Raw genomic sequence first — 24,928 nt, forward strand, 5'->3', positions numbered from 1 at the left:
ATTAGTTAGCTTAGGCATTTCTAGGCAATGGTCAAGATAGCAAGTTGCAATATCAACTACTGGCACGATTACCGTGGAATATATGTCGGAGAGCAGATCGTCTCGTTTCTTTCGTCTGCTGTTTCCTCTACGGATGTGCTGTGCCTTCAGAATGTATCATATACGCAGCGGTACCTTTCTACTGTGCCAGCGCACTTCAGAGAGGTTCAGCTTTGCTGCTCTCACTTTCATGGAGCAATGGTGGTGAAAGCAGACTGCTCATCTATATCTAACTTTGTCTCGTCTTTAAAGCAACACCTTGGCCTCCCATTAACAGCAGTCATCTCTATTTGTTCAGAAGATAAGAAGTTTGTCATTCCAGGTACCCTTTCTCCTGAGAGTCAACAAACACCTGTTCCAGAGTTGTCCTCCATCCTTTTCATCACAATAGTGCATCCCGGATCATGGGCCGGTGCAGCCTCAATTCATACTAGCAGTGCCCTCAATGCCTTAATAGAAGAGCTTAAAATGCCCAATATCTTCTGCTTTCCTGTGGGGACCAATTCAATGGGGACCGTGCTTCTATCGAGGTTCCCAGTAATGAGTATTACCATCCAGAATCTCTTTGTAACCCCTAGTCATCTTCTATCTGTCCCCGTAGTAACTATACAGACTCCAGACAGTGTTCAGTTTAACCTTTTCATTATCTCTCTCACCAGCGACCATGCCACGCGACGCTTAGAATGTAACCAATTGCAACTCTTTCTACAGACATGCAAAGACTTTCAATCTTGCCCCACATTTCTATGTGGAGAATTCAATGCAATCAATCGTAACGAGTACACCAAAACCCAATGGAATCATATCACAAAGCAACATATAGAGAACGGAAGCCCTTTTCTTGATGAGCCAATTTACGATGAGCTCCTTAAAGATGGGTTTATAGACGTGCTTTGGGGAGCTCCGTTGCAGCCGAAAAGTGGTGATATCTTTATCCATAGCGGGAAGAACAGAAGGACTCAGTATATCTTTACTTCTGCACGTCTTCATGGGTGCACATCTAGAGCTTTATTTAGTCATGACGCCACAACGAAGCTGGACTACATAACAGCCGATATACATATGTCCTTGAGAGCATGCTAATTTACAACGATAGTTACTAGTATTAACGCCAAACCGACGCAAACAGAGACTGCGATACTGGTAGAACTAGCGAATGCACTAGTAATGGTGGTACATTGTTCTGTCTTGTGGTCCCATGTACCTTTTTTGCAGAAGCATCCGACGCCTGATTTTCCTGTGGGCCACCTATTACCAGAGGGACACTGCTGACATGTGGATGTTCCCCCCTTGCTATAGCTGTTTCTCTGACACTGAATACATCCAGCATCTATATTGTCTGCATCTCTTAGAACAAAGCCTGGCGCGCACTCACAGTATTCTTCCAAGCGAGCACCGTCGTGCACCGTTGTCTTATTGGGAGGACAGGGTACACATTCGACTTGGCCAACTTCTTCATTGTAGAATCCTATAGGGCACGGGTCGCATTCGGATGCAGCAGTCTTATTTGAATACGTTCCTGCTTCACACGGCGCACATGTGCCAGAACTGGCTTGTCCACGCTCTCCCGGGCCGCAGATAGCACCAAAGGCGACTATGGGGCTAACTTCATCAATATATGGTTCAGAACTAGGCTCTGCCACTACTTGATCAGGGAACAGTGTTTCCAAGACACTGTATGAAAACAGCTCAACCCCACTATTAGAGATAGAGGTTACAACATCTCCATTGACACTGTTGTAGAACCCTGTATCAAGGCTAGACTCTCGGTTATATAATAGAATAGTCTTTATCACAGCAGCGCTGCCTTCAGTTCTATCCATGTGCTCATGTGCAGTTTCTACAAATTCTTCCAGCCACATGCTCTTTGCCTTCGTGCTGCTAACCATTTCCCCGTGCCCATCATCCACCATGCTTGAGGTTCCACCTATGAGCATGACAGGTTTCCCTGGAGCGAGACTAGACGCAACCCCCATCCCTACCTGAATCGGCTCCCTTGGATCTACCCAGTTATGTATGTCATCGTTGATGAGCTGCAATGCTATCCAATTAACGTAAGATTCTCCCGGGAAATACTCAGACGGTGTATGGACAAGATTGGTAGTATCCAAAGCATACGGATTGCCCTCGACTGCCTTAAACTTTGTAATATCAATATTCCACCCCCAGATAATCCTGTCTGCAACTCCAGCTGCCTTCCCTTTAAGGTGAAGCCTCTTGTAAACCCTGACATACAGCTCTGGGTCTTCCGACCAGTACACGCCATTTGAATTGCAGGTTGTGCCAAAGAAGAGCACACAATAGGATTTCTGCACTGTTCCATTCAGTAGTGTGAAAAAAGCGTCAATTATGTCGTCATGCAATCCATCCTCTATTGCCTGCAATGTGTCCCGATACGTGTCACTTAGTAAGGGGTTCCAGTTGATAACAGGAATTGCGTTCACAGATACGATTGCATTGATCTCGTCTTCAACACTTTTTAACGTTGCACTGGTTGTGGTCCAAGCCACGTCCAATGCTCTAAATACAAGCCGCTTTCCCAAGAAAAGCTCAGTATCAAATGTCTCATTAATAGGAAACCACCCACTGACACTTCCCAACACTGCAGCGCCTGCAAAGACAGGATGGAAAAGCCAGACACATACAAAGGCGATGCTTAGAAGCATAGGTACGTGGATGTTACTGTACATGCTCCGCGTTTTACCTTTATTTTGGCTGATCTACAGCTCCATCACAAAGGACAGAAAGTTGTAAAAAAGAATGTCAGACAAGTTCTTTGGCGGGCCTTTCTTCTATGAGAATTCGATCATTAGTGGAGCACTACTGGTGACCGTTCTACTTCTCGGACTTGTTCCCGTTATCTTCGATGTGTCATCACTATTTCTTCTTAATCCATCCATGATGTTGGAGCAGAACCAATGGTGGCGGCTAGTAACGGGGTTTCTTGTTACAACGAATCCAGACATCCTTTGTCTCCTGGTGTACCTTCTTTACGTTGGAAGGGCCTATGAAGCGGCAAGTGGACGCTGGGCCTGCGCAAATCTGCTTTTGATAGCAGCTCTGGTATCCTGCGGTATAGCCTCTGCCCTCTGCTTCTGGAGCTACTATAGGTCGTACTACATTCCTCAATATGCTTTTGGGCTGGGGGCGGCATTTGGAACAGCCTCGATCTTGACTAACAAGGGTAAGTGGCAGGCCCCAGTGTTTTCAAAGCTCATGATTTACAATAGCACAGGAACCTATGTGGCACTTGTTATGGCTTTCTTGAACAGATTTGCCCTTGAGTCTGCCCTGTTCACTGCTGGTGGAATGTTGGCCGGCTTTTTGGTCGCCAAAAAGGTTCCGCCATTTTATATGTGCTGCAAGTGTTCTCATAGAAGAACAGCTCACGATGTTGATGCTGCGACGAATCTGGTGGAGACTACTACTGAATCTATACTTCAGTAGTGGCATCTCCATGTTAACTATCGATCGGGCATCCGAGAAGTAACAGTCTGCATATTAATATTTTTCCAGTATTTTTGATTGTAAATCAATCTTATCGTTATGATTAAAGATTGTACTCTTTTAATCGGTAAATCAACTTGTCCTTTTACTTTGTGGACGTTGCAAGCTAGTCTTCGTCGTGGCCATAAATAAAAAAGGGTCCATGCCAGGCTGCATTTTATGCCACAAAGAGGCAGAATCATGTTGTACCTTGTGTTTCTCTCCCCTATGTGAAGATCACCTCTTACCCTTGTCTCTACATAAGCAGCAATGCTCAGCTATCCTTCTCAAACGATTTACTGAAGCTGCTGCTCAAAGGGAGGTCAGTGACAATGCATCTCCAATGTATCACGATCTTCATAAATTATATATAGAGTGGGAGCAGGCTGCCACCAGGGTCATGCAGGCCGATGATTGCCTCACTAAGATAGACGCGCTGCTCCAGACACTTTGTCTTAGTAACACCCTATTTGGAAGTGGTCATCCTGTGCCACAGGACGCCCTTGTTAGGTTACTTTCTCTTCTATCAGAAAGATATGTAGATGCCAAGGTGGTCATTGAAGTGCTTGACAACTTGGCCGAGTATCCGTTGAAAATGACGTCGAAAATAAGGTACCTATACAACCTTTTCATTCTATCGTCCGGGTGTGTGCCCTCTAATTTAAAGGTCATAGGCAGTGATAGATACCTGACGGTCAAGCGGAACATAAATCAAGCGATTTTTCTTCTCCTAAATGGTGAAGGGTGTTCAGCTCAGGCTTTGCTAGGAGACTTATTTCACCGTGACCGTTCACCAATTGAAACAGTGGTTTTGCGTTATGCATGGAGCTGCACTCAAACCAACAACAAAAACCGGCAAACCACTCTTTATTCGGTAACCGAAAAAGATCTGGAACAATCTTTTCCTAGGCAGTGTGAGGATGGCCATGTCACTATCTTTTTCATGCAACTGCTGCTTTACTTTACATATTATAATAGCCCATCCAACTACTCTAGTAAAACAGTGCATGACAAGATGGTGCTTGCCAAGTCTATGTTACGAGATACGCTGTATATGCTGCAAGGTGTTTGCACACTGAGCACTAGCATGTTGGCTGCTCTCTACATTCGAATTCTGGCTGTGCTTGTGGAAACATCATCGCTAAATAGTCTCATATATGAGTACGGCAGAGAAGCCAGCAGAATCTTCGCGCAGTTTCTGCTACCTCCGAAGGAGTCGTCCGCACCAGACCAAACGGTAGAAGAGCCTGCTGGTTCCTCCGAGCGAGAATTAGTCATAGATGATCTGGATATGACACCGCCTGTACGCAGAAAGATACATCACAGGCTGTGCTTCTTCCCCAGCGACTCCCTTCCGCCCATGCTAATCACAACAGTACCAAATAACCCCTGTCTACAGGCAGAGCTAGCCTTCAATGTGACTAGGACTATGAAGTCGATACGTGCCTCAATCTCTAAACGGCAGAAAGAACGGTCGCTAGCACGACGCGTAGCCTCGTCCTTTGTCGACCAGCGCATTTTGCCTCTCCATCACAAGAGCCCAAAGGTGAAAGCAATCTCCCAGCATCAAAGTGCACTCATACCTGCCAGCAATTTACAAAAAGGAGGAGTGGGTTGTGAAATGCTTGGTGGAAGCTCATCCAGGGGAAGAGCGGAGGCAAACCTAAGAGTACACGAAATCCTTGCAGACATGAGGCAGGCATACAGAGAGCGTACTAAGGCTTGCAACCTATCGGAAAAAATGACACTTGTATCTAACGATATAGACTTGGACTTCTTAGAACATAAATTGTACAGCTCTAGAATTGAAAGCTTTATCAAAAGCCCCGGAGACCAATACATTGCAACTCTTACTAAGGAAGTACTCTCCCCGTACTCTAAGCAATCTCTTTGTAAGTTTTCAAAAGAGCTGGCTCGTAGTAGAGAGACAAGAAACCCTGATAGACTGATAAGTAGAAATCTTTGCTCTGTGGATATATCCTCTCCAGAATCAAAAGAGGCTTTCTCTGAACCACTTAAAACAATGAAGGGCAGTACATGGATTGCAGAGGTAGACGGGTTATTGGCAGCAACAACTGATGTTATCAATGAGCTCAATGCTTACGAGATTGACGAGTTGAAGTCCGGTTGCGCACAGGTTTAGGGGAAGAGCTATCATCACTGGGCTCCGAGTCGCTGTTACTAACGGTGCTGCTAGAAACTTCCTCAAGGTCTTGGCTTGTTTCAGCACTCTTTTCATCCTGATCATCACCTTGTGAACTTTCAAAGCGAACAGACTCACAAATGGCTAGATACTCATTATCTGTCAAGGCGGCGATGCCACGCACTAACAGTAGCAAATTACCAATCAGCTTTTCACAGAACTCTGCACATATTGCTATTGTTTGATCGCCGTTAAAGGAGTCCCAGTTTCCAGCGATGATACGGATGTCATTAATTAGTGATCTAAAACATGTATAGTAGCCAGTGGCAATGCGGTGCATAATTAAGTTAAACCATAATGGATGAGCCACTACCCCAGCATATCTCTTTATTCTACCACATGGGTTGGCAAACGTTTCAAGTAAAATGTCCCGATAGGCAGAGGTGGTTAAAGTAATGTTTATGGCCTCAACAAGTACCAAGAATAGCCTCATTCGTGAAAGTATGGACATGGGATTAAATATTCCATCAAATGTGAGAGCATGCTCCTGTCTTGACCTCGAAGATTTGCGCAGTCCAGTATGGGTTCCGGACATGTTGCCAGGTTTGATTCCAAATGGTCTAACGGTCAAGCTTCTGATTATTTGAGCAAAGGTAATACTCTCATCGTTATTGGTGCTGCATGATGAGTCAGCTGTACTTACTGTAGTGCTCTGTGGTGATACAAACGAAAAGTCCAAGTTTGTGTGTGTAATTTCATTAGCTTCTAACGCATAGGGGACTAACTCGGTTACCAGGGATGAGTACAAAGGCGACACCGGTGATTGCGAAGAGGAAGATTCAATCCCAGAGGCATTAAGTGATAGGGAGAATAGACTGGCGGGTATATATGTCAAAATATTTGTATCGCGAATATATAGATCCTCCAAAATACTGAAGATACGTGCACACGTCTCTGCTGAAAACGTAGCAGACTGTGCATCTATGTTATCCCATACAGATGCTTGTTTGACGATTTCTTCTTGGGCTTGGTCTCTTGGAACTTGCATGTCTTCAGTAAAGTAGTAAAGGCCTGAGGCAAAGGTATTGTCTCTGTAAAGTTGGTAGCACACACTTACCAAATAAGACTTTGATTCTTCCAACTCTAGTTTGCTCAATTGTCGCTTTGTCAGATTATCAGATGGTGCATCAGGGAAGAATGTGTCCAGCACGTGCTCTCTGAACAGTGCTTCTGCTGAGTAAATTTTGAGTGTGTCAGTGCGGGTTGTAGCTTTCAGGAATAGGTGATATAATAGACCAAATGCGTGAGGAATATAATGGTCGCCCCATCGCTTTGGAGATCCATTTCTTACAGCAGTTTGAACCATGAGAAGCCGGGGCGTGGATCGGGGAGAGTAAAAATAAGGTGTCTTCTTGATTGTGTCGTTAAAGAAGGCCGACATGTGTTGAACTGAAGAGAGGACAAGCTTCCTGATGTATCCATGCTTGCGCTGGAAGCGAGTATCCTCAGATTCGTAGCTTGAGTCAGATTCTGTGTCTGAAGCAGAACTTGAGCTTGAGTTTTGCTTGGTCTTGTTACTCGTTTTCGACTCAGACGCCTTCTTAGAGGCAGTATTGGCGCGTAGGACAACATTCCCCCTGCTTGTTAAGGCAAAGAGCTGTGGATGAAGCACGTGCTCCGGAGCAGGGGCAAAAGGGACCGTTCTATGATAAGCTTCGAGCGGAAATGAGTCTGATATAGTCTTTATTTTCCTAATGTCTTGAATGGCAGCGGGAGGAAGTACAGATAGCTTTATTGGATAACTGAGACATTCCGCAAGAAGGGTGTCCTCCAGAAGATCACAATATTCTAGGCCATGATGGCAATAGAAGTCACTGGTGAAGGTCAATGATGGAAACGATGCCTTAAAGCATTTGGCTACCTGTTCCGATGCACAAGGCCCCTCCCGAATGTATTTTATCCATTGTCCCAGGACCTTCGATAGCGTCCTCAAGTGGTAGGCGCCAGACCAGTAAGGCAATATCGGAAACTCAGGTATCAGGTTCCGTGGCTCCAGTAGAAGTGAGTGCGACAGAGGAAGGATTACAAGGTCGTGACTTTTAGTTATCTGCAGATTGTACGTATTTTTTGTGCGCTCATTTGCTAAAAGCTTGTCCAGAAGTTCATAATCTGGGGTTATCAAGGGAGTTATTTGATCTATGCTGGTTACTGGTTTAATGAGAATGGTAAGTAACGTAAGAGGCATTCCCACAAAAGGGGGTCTACCCTTGTCTATCTGCCAATACTGAGGGTAAATGTCCTTGATGATTGCAAGGTATGGCTTATTATTGGGGTTTTCGGGGGCGTCTCCATAAAACCCTGTTTCTGGAGGCGGCCCTATAAGTCGATCTAAGACTGTAATGGTGCTACCAGTTATTCTTTTATCGAAGAAGGAGTCGATGAATTGGATGGAGTATCGATAATGAACAGGCAACACCAAAATGGCGTCTCCCACCTGGGGTATTGCGTATGAGTTTGCTTTACCTGCAACCAGCGGGGTTGATGATGCAAAATCCTTCATGAACTCTATATTTCTCTTAATAAGTGTCTTGTATTGTAAACTGAGAAAGACCTTCGTATACTTTACCAGAGCTGTTGCACTTGTTACCTTTTCAATATATCTCTTTAAAGGTGGTTCCGACTTGGATTGTTCAACGGTTTCTTTTTTCGTATTCTTTTCCAAAACGAACTCTTCTGTTGTCTCTATCTCTTCACTATACGCTACGCTGTCAGATCCGCTGCTAGAATAGACAAATGAGTCGGTATCCTGCATGTCTTTTATTCGCTTCTTTTTTCTTCTGCCAGGGTTTTCTAATGACTCCTCGGAGTCGTTGTCCTTAGTAGATCTTTCATAAGCACCGGATTCGCTAGCTGATGACGAAATCGATGCAGAAGATTCCTCCTCCTGTTCCTGCACGTCAGATTCAGACTCAAAGGCGAGCTCATCTGCTCCCAAACTAGAGATGCTGAGGAGAGACCCTTCTGATTCTCCGGGTCCCGATTTATTAATGAGGTGTCGCCGTGGATTCCTGATGCGGCGCGGGACAGAAGGAACAACATGACTCGAGATTGCTTCCTCAATACGTGCGATACAATTATCCATATCGTCGAAAACATCAGTGTTATCATCCTGTATTTCCTTGACTTGTTTGGTCTGTAATTCTATATTCGAAGAAGCAACGAAGCCAGAGACATCTGTTGCAAAGAGGGGTTCAGATGTATTGAGCAGGTCCGAGATCAGCTCTATCTTCTCTCGTTGCTTGACATCCTTAAGCGTTGTTACATTCTCTAAAAGCAGAAACTTTGATGAAGCACGATCAAGCAAAAATTCAGCCGCTGGTTGACAAAGAATCATAGCATTTAAAGAAGCGCACTTGGGGGTGATGATCCCCAGGTCTAAATAGGATAGTTCATTGATTGATCTCATCGAAATAATGCTCTCATAAAATCCATGATAACAATGCTTCTGAGCCTTCTCATAATAACGAGCTAACTCTTCCAGGTAAGAGGGTAATGACTGCCTTTGCCGGCTCTCTTCCAGCGATGCAGGAATGAAGTAAACAGTACCATAAAATGAGCAGATTGCTAGTGGGTTTTCATAATTAGCTAGATATCTCACCGTGTCATATACAGACAGTCCTGTAAACATACTCTTGGGTGCTTTAATGCTGAGCTTGAGCATGTGGTCGGTAGTAAGAGTTCTTAGATCAAGGTTGGGCAGACGGGTGATCAAGGCATTGTGTAGAGTGTACCGGAAAATGGTATCTATCCTTCCGATGCAATAGACAGAAACCACAAAGTGACCCTCCGCCTGCTTGGCCTCAAGTTTAGAAATCAATTGCTTAAGTTGGTTTGGCGAGTCGAATAGTAGACAGCTATCATCAGAAAAATGACACTCCACAGCTAACTCCTCTGACAGAATTTTTGATATGCTAGTGCTTAACTCTTCGTGAAACATCTTCATTCCTGTGACGTTCAGGATCGCCTTGGCCCCTTTGATCATTAATGGTTGAGTTGTAGGTGAAGATAGTTGCTCTGTAGGCAGCAAAGATGATGCCGTGAGTGCAGAGTTAACAGACTCATCTGGATCTGTCCCATATCGAGCGCTAAAGATCCCTGGTAGCTCAAAGAACAGGAACTGCTCTTGAGGAGAAATATAGCTCGGTGGAAATGTTGCCCCAATACCAATGGACATTATCTGGCCAGTGACATTCGAGACGAATAGCTCTCCGGTCTCTGAACTAAGGCAGATATCGCTAAAGACCAAACCCTCATTGTCTTGAGAAGAACATGGCATGCGGATGTTCCAGACATTCTGGGTGCCATCGGGAGAGAGAAAGAAAAGGAAGAGATCCAAAGGAGATATGGTTAAGGGCAGTTCCTCGCCAGTTCGTTCCAGAAAGCGCAGACCAGTATTTTCCAGGTTCATGGTATCACTGACAACCCAAACATATGGAAGAGATGAGGATGAAGTGGCAGGGACGGCGCAGTTGAAGTAGGGATGATTGGATAAGTCAAGACAGCAGATTGAGATACCGAAACCACAACCACACAGTATAACACGCGAAGTAGGTGATACCTTACGCTCAATAAAGGACTCGTCTGCCCCTAGGGGAAACTCATTTGCTCTATCGTGAGCCTCATCAGTAACCATTTGCTGTTCTAGCAAAGCTAGAGAAGGTGCGGCCGAAATATACGTATACAGTAAAGCTAGTTCAAAGAACACGAGATAATTCTTACTAAACTTAGTGTTAGAGCACTTAACTTGTGCTGCAAGATAACGACTGTCGGGACTGATAAAGAACGATGTACAAGACCAGTAACTGGTGTTTGCCTCGCAGTATGATACGACTGACACAGAAATAAGCGTAAGACACCATGGCTTAAGATCCCGAACCATTGGAAATGGAAGAATTCGATATCCGCTGGTGTCAGACCCTGAAGACGCTAAGTTGGCGTCTTCAAAAGAGCCAGTATCTAGTTTTGCAAAAGAACCTCTATACTCAGATGTGCTATAGGCTAACAAGCAAGACATGTTATGAAAGCTTACGACGAGGAGAAGGTCGTTTGGAGCGTACTGAATGTACTTAGGAAAAATGAGAACGGTGCTGAGACCCCATTCTGTCTGTGGAGCTTCAATACAAAAGTGCATTAGATGCATCCCGCACACTTCTCCCCTGATTAGTGTCTGCCCATCGATAGAAATGTACTTCCATGGAAGCAAAGAGAAAGATCCGTTATCAGTGTATACCTCTTTAATATTGCTCGTCCTGAGAATGGTTATAAATGGCAGCCCATTTGCTGTCCAGGCGATGGCTAATTCAGTGGATGACTCATTAAGACAAGCCCAAACAATCCGGTTGTTCTCGGCATCAGTTGAGGAGGCTGTGAGCTCCATTATGATGGCTGCATCACCTGTCGCGATGCATACTAGAAAGATGATTGCAGAAGATTGTACAATAGCAAAGGGGCTATTCTTAATGGTTAGAAGCTTCTCCAGCTGGTTTACGTAAAGGCTACTGCTCTTCTTTCCCACTGGCTGGGTTGTTCGTAGATAGCTTGAAGAAATATACGTGCAACTGCAGTAAAGTTCAGGTCCGTCCGCGATATCCAACGGAATGTCCCACACTATTACCACGTCCATCCACATGGCAACGACATAGCGCTCCTGGCTGATGGCCAGGTCGATTATCCGACTATGGTGTTCTACTGGAGAAATTAAATAACCGACTAAACGGACCACAGGGCCTTGAACATACCAAAGTTTTACTGCCCCGTCGTCAGATGCACTCACAAGATAGTGCTTTCTAAGAAGCTGAAGAGGAGTAAAGCCAACCCCATGGATCTGATGCCCATGGACAATAAAATTTCTTACAATCACGCCACTAAAGTCATGAAAAGCATCTAGGTCTTGACAAGAAAGACCCCTGCGCTGTAGCATTCGCGGAGAAGTGAAAAATGTGGTGGTAATATCTGTAAGCGCTTTGGACGCTCGTACTCCTCTGGTAGCAAGGTTATTAAGTGTCTGTATCTGTGTGTTAGGCTGTTGGGAAAAAATAAATCATACGATAGTATATGTGCTTGCCTTGATCTGTGGCCAGGAACGGATGGTCTGGAGCAGCTCGAGTGTTTGGGCTTCTGGTACACCTTCTTCGCGAAGGGCCGCAAGAAAAAGAGAGATCACAGAATCCAGCATTTTTTAATCTGAAGAGTTCTAACCCTGGAACCACGTCTCCATGCGTTTACCTAGTAAAGTACTTAGCGAGAGATGTGGATAGCTGTCCCACCTGGGGACCTTCCACGAGTGCAAAAGGTGAACAATGAAGTTTTCTCTTACAGAGGAATCTAGGGGGTGTAGATGTGGGGAAAAGTTTGCTTTGGCGCTACTAATAGAACTGTCCCTACTATTACGTGAGCTCCTATCGTCTGGGCCAGTTATGAAGATACTACATTGCCGCTTGTTGCCGCTGAGGATCGTCTGCAGCTTGCTCTCCCACATGCTGATTTCGCTTGACGACCACAGTAGTCCTACAAAGAAGCATACATATGTACGACTAAGGGCAAAACATATGGATACAGCGTCGTCTATGCACACCAAGGCGGCTAGCTCGCCGCTTTGGAGCCTGTGTATGCTGTCTAAAGAGGCATTCATATTTCTTTTCTCACTAATGCTTTCTACTTTCAATCCGTTGTTGCGTAGAGCATCTGCTAATAAGTCTCCTGTCTCTTTTCCATGTACGATAACTATGAACTGTATTGAATTAAGAGAATAGAATCCCGCAAGCGTATCTGCTAGAAGCATCACAGCTACTTCGGAGTCACGCACCTCAATAAGCATGTCATTGTCTGTGCTTCTGTTAGTCCGCGTGTCCCTTTCACCTTCTAAATATAGGATAAAGCGTTGTTTAGGCCCAACGTACCTTTCAGACAATCTGCTGAGGCAACATATACCAAATATATACGCTAATTCATCTTGCATGCTTACTCCTGATGCTGTCGTAATAACTTTTCCGCTTCTTAATTCTCGCTTTTTCAGCTCACAATAACGTGCAAGAAACTCCATCCTTCCGAGAGATAAGCCTAGTATGATTAGTTGTGGATGTAGGACTTTCAAAAGGCTCACACAGGCAATAGAGATGCATGTTATTACACGGGAGCAAGTAGATAAGATTAGAGAGAGCTCTTTGGTACGCTTTGAAGACATATCTTTGTAATCTTGGGCGTCCGATAATATAAACGTTGACGATTGAGTGTGAATTAGGCCATTTTTATAGAGAGTCAGAAAGTTTTGTGCTGTAAGGACGATAATCATCCGTCTTCTACAAACAGTAACGCCTTCGAAGCATGTCTGAACTGCGTGCGTGTATACTTGTGAAAAGGCACCACGAGATGTGATGTCCTCATACCCTAGAGCGTAGATAGCAGAGGCACTATCTGGGTTGATGTTATACTCACATGGCAGCTCATAAACCCGTCTGAGCCTCGTTCGCTTCATCACTTTGACTTCAGATCCTGAAGACCGCTTTAGAGCCACCTTTTTCAGACTATTTGTCTTTGCCTCATGCGCGTCCTTCTCTTTCAACCACTGCGACATACAACTACGCCGCGCTGGCTCGGTATTGTACCACAGATACACCTGTTCTTTCCAGTATGAAATAGAGTTTGTATGCACGATTATGAACAGCGGGAAGCTGTCCTTGTACTGGTATGTGCTAAGAAGAGCCTGCGCAGCAACACCCATCTCTGGAGGATCTGCCAGGATGCACTTCCCTCCACGTAAAAGGTAAAACTCTATTGCTTCCCTCTGCCATGGCCGCAGACTGTACAAGTTTGGAGTGGATGGATCAATACTATACTTATAACTCTTGTGCTCTTCTCGTTTTATTCTATTGTTGGTTATAATTACAGGGAGAGACCAGTTTAGTAAGGCCAGCGGAATGCATACATTAGCTCTAACGAGCACTCCGTTTAATCGTTCCGCGGTAAAATTGCGAGTCTTTTTCTCTATATCTTTAATGTGCTGGTTGTACTCTAATACCGAAACAGTGTATGCTGTGCGAGAACGGGGTACTTTGTTTGAAAGAGTAGGGCAGTCTATAGATGCTGTTTGGATTCGCTTTGCGGTGGAGCAACTGTCAATGGCGGTTTGTATAGATTGTGGCACGGAAGGTGTGCTTGATAGACTTTGAACAAATACCACGTCGATCCTAACAACAGTAACTTCAATTAGTTGACACGTTAGATCTATTATCGCCTTTATTTCTGGTTGTTGCATATGGATTGCTGTCACCTTTCCTTTGCGGATATCTCTGGATTGGCTTTTGTTGGGAGTACTTTCAGTACCACATAAGGGGCACTTGGTTTGCACAATAATGGAAGTAAATGAAGTGGCAGAAGCTTTCTTGTCTTCAGGTAGATCCTCTGCTGTGAGTGTTGCTGGTTGAGAAGGTGATACGAGGAATGGACCGGGACTTTTAAGAGGTGGTTCAGTAGCCGCCACATTGTCAACGCTGTGCTTACTATCAGTAAGAGCATCTCTTATTGATCGAATAAACGGACATGGACGAAAGGGTTTTGGCTGGGGGATTTGCTCACCTGGAGAGGACATGTATAGGGACAGAATGAAAGTACAGACAGAGTAGGGTAAATTCTGAAGTAGTAAACCTTGATAGCTTGGTGCACAGAATCGTGAGTGTTGCTGTGTCTTCTGAATGTTAACGCAATGCTCTCTCCAAATAATTGAAATCGAGGCCACGATGACTCTGACTCCCCTGCAGTCTGCGCGCATCATCCTCGCAGACGACGTTGGATTTGTGCGCGTTATGTACCCTATGCTTCCAAATCTCAATGGGGGACAGGCTCATCGAATAAATTCGGTCTCCAGATACTCTGTCCCCATAACAGCAATGTGCTACGGTGAGACAGAAGAGACAGTCATTATGGCATACAAAGACGGGAAAGTTGAAATATACCATATACCTCTGAAATTCACCGCGTATACCAATGGTACATACAAATTTGACGAGCCGAAGCTTATAACGTATACAAATATCTCTGTTGTTGTTGATGTTGCAGAGCACCGTGTCTACCGAGAAACAGTGGATGATAAGGATCAGGCGCTTAGACAGCGCATTAGTCCACGGGAAATTCGTGCCATAGCATTTGCTAAGCCTAACAATTTGGTGATGATAACGTCCAATTCGAAAGTGCACAGATTCATTTTAGAAAACAATGATAACGGAAAGCCATCAATCACCTTTATGTCTTCTTTCCAAATGAGTCTAAACATTCAGGCACCAAGGCCCCTTCCAGCTCCGACGTTGGGCGATTTTGTGCAGGAAGAGCCGCCTCCAGAACTGCGCAACGCTTCTTCTGAGGCATATATCCTTATACCTATAGGGCAGAAAATATATGCTGCATGCGGTGGATGGGGTCATGCCCCACGAATTTACGACTCTGCTTCTGGGAAGGTGGTCTATGTGCCCCGCGACCCTCCTCCCTCCTTTCCAGCTCGTGCCGCTCTTCGATTCATAGCTACTTGTTTCTGCTATGATGAGAAGGATGGCATCTTTGTTGTTGGTGACATGGACGGATGGATACACTGTTATAAGACAGGTCTCTGGGGGCCTGCAGTGCCCATTGCAGAACGACCGGAAAATATCAGTGGCTGGAACGAGCCGCAAGAGCTTAAGAAGCGCAAAGGACGGCCAATCCAGAGTGTCTCAGAGCTGGTTCCACACAACGTGGTCGACGACGTACACAAGCAGCCCTATCAGCTTTCCGAGGGGGTAATAAGTAGTGCAGCATTGTGGTATAACCGCAATTTTGAGAGGAAGGTATGTGCAGTTAGTATTGTGACAGTACGTTTGGACGACGGTATTGGGAAGTATCTTTGTGCTTCAAATGGCGAGGGAACATGCGACCTCCTTTCTTTAGAGTCAGGGAAGCTTTGCAGGCGCTTTAACAAGCACGGAGGTGCAGTGAAGTGTTTCGCTAGTCTCCGACTTAATGAAGTATTAGCAGCTCATATGAACAAAAGCTTTTCTAGGAAGATACAAAGACTCAATGACGACCAATCAGCTGATAGCGACTCTACTGACTCCACAAGCAATAGTCTATCTTCGGAGATTTCTGAAGATGATGCCGACCAAAAGTCTGTTGCAGCGGTCGTGCTGGGGAACTCCTCAACAGCTCACAAGGATATGAAGACAACTGACACGCTGATATTCACTGGATGCTTGGACAAGTTCCTACGAGTGTATATACCTGGATCTAGAGAGCCCCTGTGCAGCCATTATGTTGTCAATAGCCCACTAGTTCTGTTGGCTTCATTTGGTAAGATGCGTTATGAGCGGGCTCTAGAAGAGTCAGGAGATTCACCTGAAGAAGCTACATCCTCAGAATCAGAAAGTTTTGACGATGAAACAAAACGGCCTGCGGACCTCCCAGAAGACTCCATTGATAACATAGACCTAAACCTTAATATTACGACGTCCGTTTTGCAAAAGAAGAACACGCAAAAGGTTATTAAGCGATGAACTGGCTTCGCTAAACTAATCTGCAACTGGCTCGTGCTTAGATAGGAGTTCTTGGTACTCAGCAGGCTCGTTATCCAGTACAGTCGGGTCTATAGCCACAGCGCTGAATAAAAATTCAAGCGCCTCCTCTATCTGCCCTAGCTTGAAGCAACTCTGCCCCAGACGCATGTTGATATGGGCGTCAATAATGCCCCCGGGAGATGAAATTGCCCACCTGAAGAATTCGTCTGACGCCTCATAATCCTTCTGCTGAAAGTATAGCTCGCCTGTGTTCGCAAAAAGCCAGCAGGATATTCCCCATTCCTCACGCGGATCTGGGAGGAGTTGAATAGCCTGTTCCCATGAGTAAATGGCCTCGTCAAGGTCATTCTTCCCCTTGTCTTCGAGTCCCTTCTTGCACAGCTCCTTGATACGCTTCAAAACGTCACTGGGAAGGTCATTGAACGTGTCATCTGGCTGCATTAGCGAATAAAAAATACAAAAGAGATGAGCGGCCTTGAAGCAAAGCTCCAGGGTATGCTGGCTAGCGCGTGCCAACGCTCTGTAAGGGTGTCTGCTACAGATCAAAAACCAAGTTCTCCGCGACGCAGTACGCGTATATCGGGTATTCGGCCCTTTCTTCCCGGAGACACCTCCAGACAAATTCCAGGGTATATGCTCCCGCGAGAAACTGTCCAGCAGCGTGAGGAGCGACTCGAAGCACTCAAAGCAGAGCGAGAGGCGCAGGAGCTGGCCGAATGTACCTTCCGGCCTGCAATTAACCCAGAGAGTGTCTACTACGCAGGAGAAAGATCTGGGCCAGCATATGAAAGGCTATATAACCATGCACTAGATAAGCAAGAACGAGAGCAGGATTTATTTGAGATGGGCGACGTCCTTGACGAAACAGTCTACACATTCAAACCTCAGCTCAAGGCTAAGTACGTACCCAAGTCAGATAGCTCCAAAGTGGTAATACGTATGGCCGATGTTCCCAGTGAGATGAAGCAGTGCGTTTTCAAGCCAAAGCTATCCCCGACCAGCGAGAGAATATGCAAGAGAAAGTTTGGAGACACACCGGTTTTTGAGCGTCTTACACGACCACCCGAGCGGCCCGCCAGTGCGTCAGATAAGTGCCCGTCAAGTGCAAACACTAGTATAAATGGATGTACAAGTCCAGATACAATTGAGAAGACGGGTACGAGAGGGGCCTCTGGAGGACCTAAGAGGAGGTCAACCGTTGAATCTTTCAACGAATTCCTCAGCAGACAAGAATATATAGTGGCCAAAAAGCAGTTGACTGCATCTCGAGTCAATAAGGAGGAGCTTCGCGAGTGTACATTCAAGCCAAAGATCAGTGAAACAAGCAAGCTTATAGCTCAAACTATTGGAGCACGTGACCCTCTCTATGAACGTACATATTCTGCTGATACCAGAGGCTCAAGCCCAAGAAGGACTGCTGGGACGTATCCTTCGCTAGACGACCAAGACACCTTCATACCCCATATAAATGAAAGATCAAAGAGAATTATGTCCGCCAAGTGTGACATACCTGTATATGACCGGCTCTACCAGGATTCAGAGACGCAGCACCGCTTAGAGCTCTTGAAGAAACAGCAGGACCAGCTTAGTGCAGATGGATGCACATTTCAACCTGCCAAGATTGCCAATCAGCCCGAGCACATAGCAAGTACCATTAAAAACCTTGACGAATACATGGAGGAGCGAAAGCAGATGCGCCTCAGGATGGAGCAGGAGCGGCAAGCCAGAGCTGACCAGCGGGAGGATTTCGGAGAGTGCACCTTTAAACCCAAAATTATTAAAGCACCATCCTCCATCCGCAAAATAGTTTCTGAATTAAGGAAAAATGATATTCACGCACGCCTGTAGAGATAGCTAAAAGGGCTTTTGTGTAAATTTTAATGACCAATGCAGGGTTTTATCGCACTCTATGGAAGACAGGCCTCTTTGACACTGACATGCTGAAGCGGCAAGTCCAAGAAAAAGACGAGGATGTTCAGCTCTGGAGTAGTGCGGAGCTGCTATTAGATCTTATCAGATCTGATAGACCACGTCCCCCCTTTACCAAAGTCAGTGCAGAGATCTTTTTTGATGGCTCCCAATCCGCAGAAGCTGATGAGAAACCTTCCATAGACGTTAAAGGGGCCACTTTGAACCTTTTCTTTGACATCTTACATCAGTCGTCAATCTTGACCAGTAGCCTAGTTCAATACTTGACCACCAAACTACTCCTTAATTGGAGTGATGTGGATACAATTTCAGCGTCCCTAGATCCTGTGGGATACGTTTGTTTACTGCTGGTTTACCACTCAATGGTCTCATCAGATTCGGCACTCGTCCTTTTAATAGAGAAGTTAATTACGGCAACTATCCATTCAATCAGTAATAAGCGCTTCAATGAGACTTTAGGAACGTTTTTGGTCATTTGTCGGGGAACTCTAGTTGACATTGAGGAGCTAATAATACGTCACTCCATCTCTCTGCAAAACCTTGCACAGTATGAGAGGAATCTTGCCTTTCTTTCAGGGATGGCACACGGGTACACATACCTGCAAATAGAGTCCCATAAGTTCGCTGTTTTAAGCAAGCACTGCGGCTTCTCTCGCGGGGATACATTCGCTCTATCACAATCACTAATGAAAGTGCTGCCGGCAAACCAGTGTTTGTTACAATATCAATATATGGATCTCCTTGCTATTGTTCTGTCCGTCAATCTGTGGCAACCTCAAGCGTGCAGCACTCTTACCGATTTCCTAAATCACATTCAGGCATTAAGTCATCAAGCAGGCTATAAATTAAAGACTGCAATGCGCATCAATCCCCATAGCTTCTTAGCTGTTTCTATTATCCGTCTATGCTCACGACTTAAAAGCTTTGTCAATGGATCTCTTGAGCAATTGCAAGTGAAGACTCCAGCGCAACAAAATATTCTCGTCACGCTGCGCACGCTGCTGCAGCGGATGCAGCTATTGATCACTGATGCCCTCAACGGACAGGCAACCGTGGCAGCTAAGAGCAATATTTTTCTGAAGGACCTTCGATCAACGTTCCCGACCATGTACAGTGAGTTTATACGGCCATATTGTTGCGCATTTATAGTACTGCTTGATGTATGTGCATATTTGAATAAGAGAGGCGTAGAGATCGGACTCGACACGACAGACATGCAAGAGTCTTTGCTTATCATCTGGAGGTCACTTATTGTCTTGGATGCTCCTTATCTGGGCCATAAAGACACCAAGAAAGGCCTTTACTTCCATCTCTCCTCGGGCTTCTATTGTGATTCCCTGTTAGACTTTCTACTAGAACATCTCAACATTTCTACGTCAGACAACAATTTCTTCAGTAAGTTAACTGAGGTAAATTGGTCCACACTATTCAAGCACCTTGCCTTTCATACAGAGCCAGTTCCGTTTGTCTTTTCTTCCGATAGGAAATATAGTTTAGAGGAGGAAATGCCGGCCGGAAGTCTGCATCACCTACGTGAGTCCCTGATAGCCGAGCTTAACTCCCGGTCGTTGTCTCATCGGAAGACGCGAGATGCGGTTAACTCCATTCCTGATGGATACATCTGTGGGCTCTACGCTCTCACTCTCATTGAGATTTATTCTGCGCTTTGGTCTGGACGAGGTTCATTGAGTCTAGCGTTCAACAAGAAAGAGAAATCCGTAGTGGGCAGACTTAGTCGATATAATATCTATGGATACTTGCCTAAAGAACCTTTCAATGAGCTTATTAATTTTGAAAAGGAGATTGTAAGGCAGAAGTCCGAGGATAAAGGTGGTATCTACCTCCTCAATGAATCAGCAGGAGATGTTCCACTATACTTTTCATCTTCTAGCCCGTTAGATGCAGAGAACTGCATTGTCTCTGTAGGGCCCATACCAGATGAGCCCCTTACAAATAATAAGAGCTCTGCAGGGATTTCTTCAACAAACTTTTTTAAGTTCTATGCCGAGCTTTTCTGTTCGGTGTATGAACAGCTCTCTTCATACACGTTTTTGGAAGAGCTTATCATTCACCAAGAAGTAGCACACAAATGGACTTCAATTTGCTTTGCTAGTAATCCTAAGACACACACTCGCACAATCCCTGTCTTTCTTGTTAAGGACGTGGACATCCCTGACCCTCTGCCAGACCTTTTATTTCGCAAGATTGTTTTTGAAATTGTCAATCTTCTTGTGAGCGCAGAAGACTCTATGTCGCTCACTGAAATTAATATCTATCTCGACTTCGCAGGCACACTATTGCAGAAGCTTCCCAATATAAAGCTTAGCCCGTCTATACTCAGTCAATATATTCAAACAGGGGTTTCAATTTATAACAAATTTAATTTCATATTTGGTGTCACGGCAGATTATTTTGCATCCATTATGTCGAATTCTTTCTTTTTTGAACAGCTCTTAACGAGTGCATTTATCTGCAATGACAGACAGAAGATGCTCATGGTGGTACCAGCCATTAATGAATTTTTCTCGAAGCTTTTCTCACACAATCGTTTTATCTCCGTCCTGTATGCACATGCTATTAATCATGCTGCCCTGAAACACTCAGATGTTAATTTTTCCACTGCAAACTTGCCCACTACCCTGTCGATAATTTTAAGCAACATATTCCTGAAGTTTACTCGTAACTCCTTCTTAGTCCAGCAACCTCAAGTTCACAGTACTGAGGAATCCAACCAAGAGGGGTACAGATACATAGTTACAAGTCAGATTGAGTTCTCTTGTCTCATGACGGAGCTCAGAGAGCACTTGTGTAGCCTGCCCATTTGGGAGTACAAGCAGACGGCTATTGCGTGCCTAGAGTCCATGCTTGATATGCTGACAACTCCGCCCATAGCCCTAAACTTGGGCTCTAGCAAACAGGCTTGCCGATATATATCTGTAGAGGACCATTTCCTTGCTAAATATATTCCTGATACCTTCTATCTTCTGAATCAGAAGCGGTTGTCTGTGTTAGTGCCCACAGACTTCGGATTTACCGAACTGACAACAACCATGCACGGAATCTGTATCGATGGACATACAAAGAAGTGTGGTATACAGCTCACCCTTTACTTTTCATCGCATTTGATGCGTCTCATTGTTATGATGAAGCGGGGAGCAAGCCCACTTTTACGCCCGATCATAAAGGGGCAAAATTGTACTCTTGAAACGAGCATGACGCAGATTCAGCAGCCTGCAGAGGCTGATGTCAATCCTCTGCTGATAGATCTTGACGAGGGTTGTGAGTTACTCAATGCCCTTCTGATATTTGCAAGCAATGAGCTAGATTTCGACCTTGCAGTGCGAGCCTCAATCTTTTGCAGCGACTTCATATATGTTTTAGCATCCACCTGGCCTGTTATGCTCTTCATTCAAAAGTTTTCAACAAACATGTTTCTTTCCCACTCGTCTTCAAATGTAAAGCCGTCTATGGTACTGCCACTAATCTCATTAAAAGATACAGGTATGTCAGGGTATACACTACTGACAACTTTGCGCACATTGCAAATAATTTTATACTTTAATCAATTTTTTATGTACAATTCAACCAATCTTCATCTTAGAACAAAGTACAGATTTCAGCTGTATAGATATTCTTATAAAACGGTGGTTGAGTTGAACAGTATCTGGACAAAACCGTCTCGTTCATCAAAAGGCCCCAGCAAGCGAGGATTCGACTCGTCCCTAATAGCCTGTTACTTGGCCTTCTACTACACAAAGGCAATTATTGCTAAGCTACTGATCAATCTTGTATTCCTTTTGCGTTGTGACAAGTCTAACCTTCTGACCTACACTGATAGATACTTTGCTGATTGTCTTTCTGAGCTGCACCAGATTGTCCCATACTTTTGTGATGTACAACGCAATGAGGCATCGGTAAGGTCTGCCCTGGATAATCGTCAACACTCTGACCGCAAGACCACAATGGATCACGGCTTTTCATTGAATACAAATAGGTTTTCTCGTGAGCTATCGTTCTATGTTTCAAATATTATGCCACTTATTGCCGAAATATCTCATTGCAGCATCGCAAATCCGGCGTCTCTATATACCAATCAAACAGGAGCCAGTGGTTTTAGAGTCTTGGAAGACGACACAATCTCAACCTCCATCCTGAAGATCGTCGCCTTGCTCGGTCGAAGACATGGAGAAACCTTAGACGCGAGTCTCCAACTCATGCGGAACTTTATCCCGCTTATGGATGGAGCCAAGATTGCAATAGGCTGGCTTGTGGACGTCCTTCAGACATACCTAAATCCTCTTCGGGCTATTCTACCAAAGAATAGTAAGGTATTTACATTAGCCTCAAACATTAATCGCTCCTGTAATAGCCTGCCCAACTTTGCTCCAATGTGCGCTGAAACAGGTAGTGAAGCACGCCATATGACGGCAGCGACAGGCCTGTTATGGTCTTATCAGCGCCAAGATACTCTTTTTGCCCAGTACTGCGTGTGCAAGAATGCCTTCGTTAACACACTTTATGAGAATATGTTCAGCAAGGAAACCATTTCCGCACTCATTCATACCACTTGCTACATGGATAACCGGGACTATCAAAAGTATATGAATCCATATTACATTTCTCGATCACGGTCAGGACTTGAACAGCAGTACCAACAAAAGTACGAGCATGACCATTTTCTAAAAATCACCACACCGGCCATTTTACCTGATAGAATCCCTTTATCTGCCGATATTATAACCAATTCATCATTTGTCATGACGATTCTTCAAATATTAGCGTCTGCTGATCTCATTAATGCGAATATACTAGCTTCTTTTGCAGATATGATAAATAAGAAAAGCGTCTTCACAGAGCTGTCAAACTACACGGAAAGCTGCTTGCTACCGTCTAATAAAGAGAGTGCACGGTACCCAACCGCTGCCATAGAGCTCCATGCTCATCCTTCCAAAAAGATCCATACAGCCCGCCAGCTTCTCTGCATGGCGGTTCCATCAATATCCATTGCGTGTTCCCTCCTCAATAGCTACTCCTGCCAAGAGATCCGCTACGTAGCTGCTCTAAAATTCTATTACCTCTCGCACATAGGGAAAAGCAAAACAATCCTGGCATACCTTCTTTTCCTCACCAATGCATTACACTTCGACATGTACTCCGGTGATTTGCTCATCAACATAGCCTCTCATTCGCGTCTTTTTGGGCTCTACACGTTGATTCAGCTTAGCTCTTTATATTCTCAGTTTCTCACACAACAGCACAGTGAGATCTTTCTCAGTGTTGCAGTTGGCGGAGCTGTTGCAGAAGAGCTGCTATCAATTATAAAAAGTATGACATTAGACAAGCTGGTTGTGTACATCCACGGTAATCCATTTTCCAAGCAGATCGAGCAACAGAAATATTTAGCGTTGCAGGAGGTAATAACGAAGAAGCTTTCTAGTAAAGGAGTCACTCTACAGACCATAAGAACTAATCTGATGACATTCTTTGGCTATACGAAAGCAGGGGCTGCTCCAGATAACGGTCCCATCTATGCGCTCTATCAGCAACTAATGCTTTCGATACCAGATACGAATCATATTGTTATTCGTGCATATCTATTGTACCTCCTTATCCTAACATCAGGTTCTAAGGAAGATGCCCTATTTTATATAGCCAATCTTCATTTTTATGATACTATGACGAACTATTCCGCTGAGTTACTACGAATAAATGCCGGAAACAGGGATCCAGTCCTGGCCCAGAAGCTGAAGGAGTTCAGTGCAGTACTAAATGCAAAGAGCAACATCGTGCTACTTAGCGACCCTGATTACACAATAACAGGGATTTGCTATCAGAAAGCGAAGTGCTTGAAATCTCATGCAAAGGCACCCTATCTGGTGTTCTTTAACACTCTAAAGACCAACGCCACCCACAAAGCAGCTGTTAAGGGAGGAATATTCAAAGCAGGAGACGATGTCTCGCAAGATCAGCTAACAATGGTGTTGATCTCGCTGTTCAAACAGGTCTTCGAGCCATTGAAGATGTGGCTTTCTCCTTACATTGCACTTCCAATAGGAAAGGACTACGGCTTCATAGAGCTTTTAAACAAGGCCAGCAGCCTTGACCAGATAGGTGCAACTTCGGACAACTTCTTAGTGGGATACATAAGTAGCATTACCGAAGCCAGTAGAGAGGAAGCTACTGGCACCCCGCACGCTTCACAAAAGCTAAGTCTTACCGTCGCCAAACGGCGCTTTCTATTATCTTACGCTGGGTACTCAATTCTTAGCTATCTATTATCATTCAAAGATAGACACAACGGAAACATCATGATTAACGAGTACTGCAACGTAATTCATATAGATTTTGGGTTTCTTTTGGAAATAGCCCCTGGGGGAAAGTTTAATACTGAAAGCGCACCATTCAAGCTGACAAAGGCGTTTAAAACGATATTAGGTGGCGAAGAATCAACGTCATATACACTGTTTCAGCACATCTTCGTTAGAGGCCTGCTCTTGTCTAAAATATTTGGGAAGGATATTTCTTATTTAATTGAAGCCATGCTGAAGTCAAATCTCCCTGCAATCAAGGGCAGTGGGTCCATCACACAGTTCAGACAAAGGATGTTCCTGGAAGATTCGTTTGGGTCTGCTGCGGAGCAGGCAGTTCAGCTAATCAACGAGAGTTCTAAGAAAGGGTATGGGGCGTATGATAAGTTCCAGAGCTGGCAGAACAATATAACCTATGGCTAGGT

The 24,928-nt window shown here is 44.8% G+C and overlaps 10 protein-coding genes across 10 annotated transcripts; 6 read left to right on the forward strand and 4 right to left on the reverse strand.

Annotated features, from left to right (window-relative positions):
- Positions 1–27: 27 nt before the first annotated feature.
- Positions 28–1,122, forward strand: GL50803_0010551 (Endonuclease/Exonuclease/phosphatase family protein; the record flags this gene model as incomplete). Its single annotated transcript, XM_038045624.1, has 1 exon — positions 28–1,122. The coding sequence occupies one exon, from the start codon at positions 28–30 to the stop codon at positions 1,120–1,122; it is 1,095 nt and encodes a 364-aa protein (XP_037901994.1).
- GL50803_0010552 (putative ephrin-receptor like protein) lies at positions 1,119–2,705 on the reverse strand (the record flags this gene model as incomplete). Its single annotated transcript, XM_001706603.2, has 1 exon — positions 1,119–2,705. The coding sequence occupies one exon, from the start codon at positions 2,703–2,705 to the stop codon at positions 1,119–1,121; it is 1,587 nt and encodes a 528-aa protein (XP_001706655.2).
- A 94-nt stretch (positions 2,706–2,799) lies between these two features.
- GL50803_0015244 (uncharacterized protein) lies at positions 2,800–3,486 on the forward strand (the record flags this gene model as incomplete). The annotated part of the gene is made up of 1 exon (XM_001706604.1): positions 2,800–3,486. One exon carries the CDS (start codon positions 2,800–2,802, stop codon positions 3,484–3,486), a length of 687 nt encoding a protein of 228 aa, XP_001706656.1.
- A 202-nt stretch (positions 3,487–3,688) lies between these two features.
- GL50803_0016560 (uncharacterized protein) lies at positions 3,689–5,668 on the forward strand (the record flags this gene model as incomplete). The annotated part of the gene is made up of 1 exon (XM_038045873.1): positions 3,689–5,668. The coding sequence occupies one exon, from the start codon at positions 3,689–3,691 to the stop codon at positions 5,666–5,668; it is 1,980 nt and encodes a 659-aa protein (XP_037901995.1).
- GL50803_0086945 (uncharacterized protein) lies at positions 5,619–11,903 on the reverse strand (the record flags this gene model as incomplete). The annotated part of the gene is made up of 2 exons (XM_038046376.1): positions 5,619–11,738; positions 11,775–11,903. 2 exons carry the CDS (start codon positions 11,901–11,903, stop codon positions 5,619–5,621), a joined length of 6,249 nt encoding a protein of 2,082 aa, XP_037901996.1.
- An 18-nt stretch (positions 11,904–11,921) lies between these two features.
- GL50803_0032914 (putative SNF2 family helicase) lies at positions 11,922–14,315 on the reverse strand (the record flags this gene model as incomplete). The annotated part of the gene is made up of 1 exon (XM_038046060.1): positions 11,922–14,315. One exon carries the CDS (start codon positions 14,313–14,315, stop codon positions 11,922–11,924), a length of 2,394 nt encoding a protein of 797 aa, XP_037901997.1.
- A 148-nt stretch (positions 14,316–14,463) lies between these two features.
- On the forward strand, positions 14,464–16,245 carry GL50803_008880 (uncharacterized protein; the record flags this gene model as incomplete). The annotated part of the gene is made up of 1 exon (XM_001706605.2): positions 14,464–16,245. One exon carries the CDS (start codon positions 14,464–14,466, stop codon positions 16,243–16,245), a length of 1,782 nt encoding a protein of 593 aa, XP_001706657.2.
- A 15-nt stretch (positions 16,246–16,260) lies between these two features.
- On the reverse strand, positions 16,261–16,707 carry GL50803_0028657 (Tetratricopeptide repeat-containing protein; the record flags this gene model as incomplete). Its single annotated transcript, XM_001706606.1, has 1 exon — positions 16,261–16,707. The coding sequence occupies one exon, from the start codon at positions 16,705–16,707 to the stop codon at positions 16,261–16,263; it is 447 nt and encodes a 148-aa protein (XP_001706658.1).
- Positions 16,708–16,731: 24 nt separating this feature from the next.
- On the forward strand, positions 16,732–18,114 carry GL50803_008883 (uncharacterized protein; the record flags this gene model as incomplete). The annotated part of the gene is made up of 1 exon (XM_001706607.1): positions 16,732–18,114. The coding sequence occupies one exon, from the start codon at positions 16,732–16,734 to the stop codon at positions 18,112–18,114; it is 1,383 nt and encodes a 460-aa protein (XP_001706659.1).
- Positions 18,115–18,146: 32 nt separating this feature from the next.
- On the forward strand, positions 18,147–24,926 carry GL50803_0016558 (Phosphatidylinositol 4-kinase; the record flags this gene model as incomplete). The annotated part of the gene is made up of 1 exon (XM_001706608.1): positions 18,147–24,926. The coding sequence occupies one exon, from the start codon at positions 18,147–18,149 to the stop codon at positions 24,924–24,926; it is 6,780 nt and encodes a 2,259-aa protein (XP_001706660.1).
- Between the last annotated feature and the right edge of the window lie 2 nt (positions 24,927–24,928).

Source organism: Giardia intestinalis, chromosome 4, assembly GCF_000002435.2.
Source record: "Giardia intestinalis strain WB C6 chromosome 4, whole genome shotgun sequence".
Lineage (NCBI taxonomy): Eukaryota > Fornicata > Diplomonadida > Hexamitidae > Giardia > Giardia duodenalis.